The 1,795-nt window shown below is 41.9% G+C and overlaps 1 protein-coding gene across 1 annotated transcript; it reads right to left on the reverse strand.

Moving 5' to 3' along the window:
• Nucleotides 1-276: 276 nt before the first annotated feature.
• LOC135715055 (caspase-1-like) lies at nucleotides 277-1,521 on the reverse strand. Its single transcript, XM_065238466.1, has 3 exons — nucleotides 1,221-1,521; nucleotides 867-1,163; nucleotides 277-509 (listed from the first exon to the last, which is right to left on the reverse strand). Exons 1-3 carry the CDS (start codon nucleotides 1,519-1,521, stop codon nucleotides 277-279), a joined length of 831 nt encoding a protein of 276 aa, XP_065094538.1.
• Between the last annotated feature and the right edge of the window lie 274 nt (nucleotides 1,522-1,795).

Here is a 1,795-nt window from a genome sequence, read left to right on the forward strand (position 1 = left end):
ACAAATATTTATGGAATTACTCGGATTTCTGTTTATCTTTAAAATTACAAAATTATTTTCCAAGCAGTGGGAATTACTGAAATGACCCATACATTATTACCCACAATTACATTGAAATTACTGAGTAATTCAAAATTCACTAATTATTTTAATAATCTGTGATAATGTTTGATTACTGATTCCCTTACAAGCTTGATGGAAACCCCTCGTGTCACATTTTGTTCTGTCTTTTCTATCAACAGAAGAAATCAACCATCTTATCAAACATCGCTGCATTTATGTTGATGGCCTGAAGTACAGCTTCTTAGTCAGGGTGGAGTAGATGCTAGGAATCTGTTGCGTATTATGAAATCCTATGTTTTCGGCATTGCATCGTTCGGATACGGCACTTTGTGTTACCGTTAGAATGTCATAAATAGTGTCCTTTTCCAGCTCACAGCTTTCGATTACATGGCACAGGTCCTGAATCAACCAGCTCCCTCTTTGTTCGTCCAGAAATCCGTAGTTACCTGAAAAGTTAAGCTTGATTTAAGCTGGATAAGCTGGAGAAGTACGTTCAGACTACAGAGTTATAACCAAGCGGGGGGGGGGGGGGGGGCAGGTTAAAGCCCTACAAGTATGGAACCGTCAAAATGCACCGCTTTGCTCGATTGGAACAGCTTTTTATTCAGTTTCGTGGTGACAGTCGTCCATACTTTAACTAGAGGTCTTTAGGGGGAGGTGACTGTCAAATACGAACAATCGTCGCCTAGCTCGCACAACTACGCAATACGATTATTGTCAATCAAAGCTATCGTGTAGAGTCCACATTAGAGTATTAAGGTGCACGATTCGAATAATTTCTCTCTCTTTCAAACAAAACTTACTGTGCTGGGAACTCCTCACAACGACCAGATCGGCAAATTCCGGATACGTAAAAATCTCCACCTTCGAGTCGACCTGATCTCTGCCACTGTATCCCATCGGAACGCCACGACATGCTTGGATTATAAACAGTTTCGGTTTTCCAGCCATGGACTTCAAGGTAGTGGGAGTAAATTTCTCAATAAACTCGTACAAATTGTACGCTTTATCTTTGGCCATCAACATGTCATTCTCTTCACCGTGTGTCAGTATCACCACCACTAAGCAATCGGATGTTTTCAGATCAGCGTTGTTTTCCACTGCAAATTAAACCGCTCACAGTAATCCGATCATCATATAAACGATTCACTACTCACGGTTTACCGCAATTCCGTTGATTTCGCTGTCCATCATGTTTTTGTGCACTTCAATATCCTCCTTTTGGAATCCGAGTCGAGGCAAAGCATGGTTCAATCTTTCTACGTCTTTGTCCGTACCGGTTCGGGCCGGATAACTTTCATCATCGAAATTTTCCTGATTGAATATCAACACCTTGCCACGTTTCGCTCCGTTCATGGAGTACAGCTTAGCGTTCTTAGCAGTAGGTGTGGGCAGAACGGCCGGTTTCGATCCGTTACATCTAGCTGCATCTACTTCACTATTACTATCGTGCACCATGATTTTTTTCCTTTCAGCAGAATCTGACTGACGAACCGTACAGTTTGATTTCAGATTCCGAAATGGCTACTGTGACCAGTGAACAGTGAATGGATATATGCGCGTAATCTTGAATTTGCCGTGGACGGTGGTGGTAGAGGTACGATGAATGGACCCTCGGATTATCAATCGGCGACTTCAAAAATCGACGTCCCTGGACTTCGATAAAAACCAAAAAAATGTGATGTGATTCCTGAAAAGCCGGTGAATCACAATTTAATCTTTCATCGAATTG

The sequence above is a fragment of the Ochlerotatus camptorhynchus genome, unplaced genomic scaffold, assembly GCF_037179485.1.
Source record: "Ochlerotatus camptorhynchus isolate MF236.1 unplaced genomic scaffold, CSIRO-AGI_Acam_v1.1 ptg000792l, whole genome shotgun sequence".
Classification (NCBI taxonomy): domain Eukaryota; kingdom Metazoa; phylum Arthropoda; class Insecta; order Diptera; family Culicidae; genus Ochlerotatus; species Ochlerotatus camptorhynchus.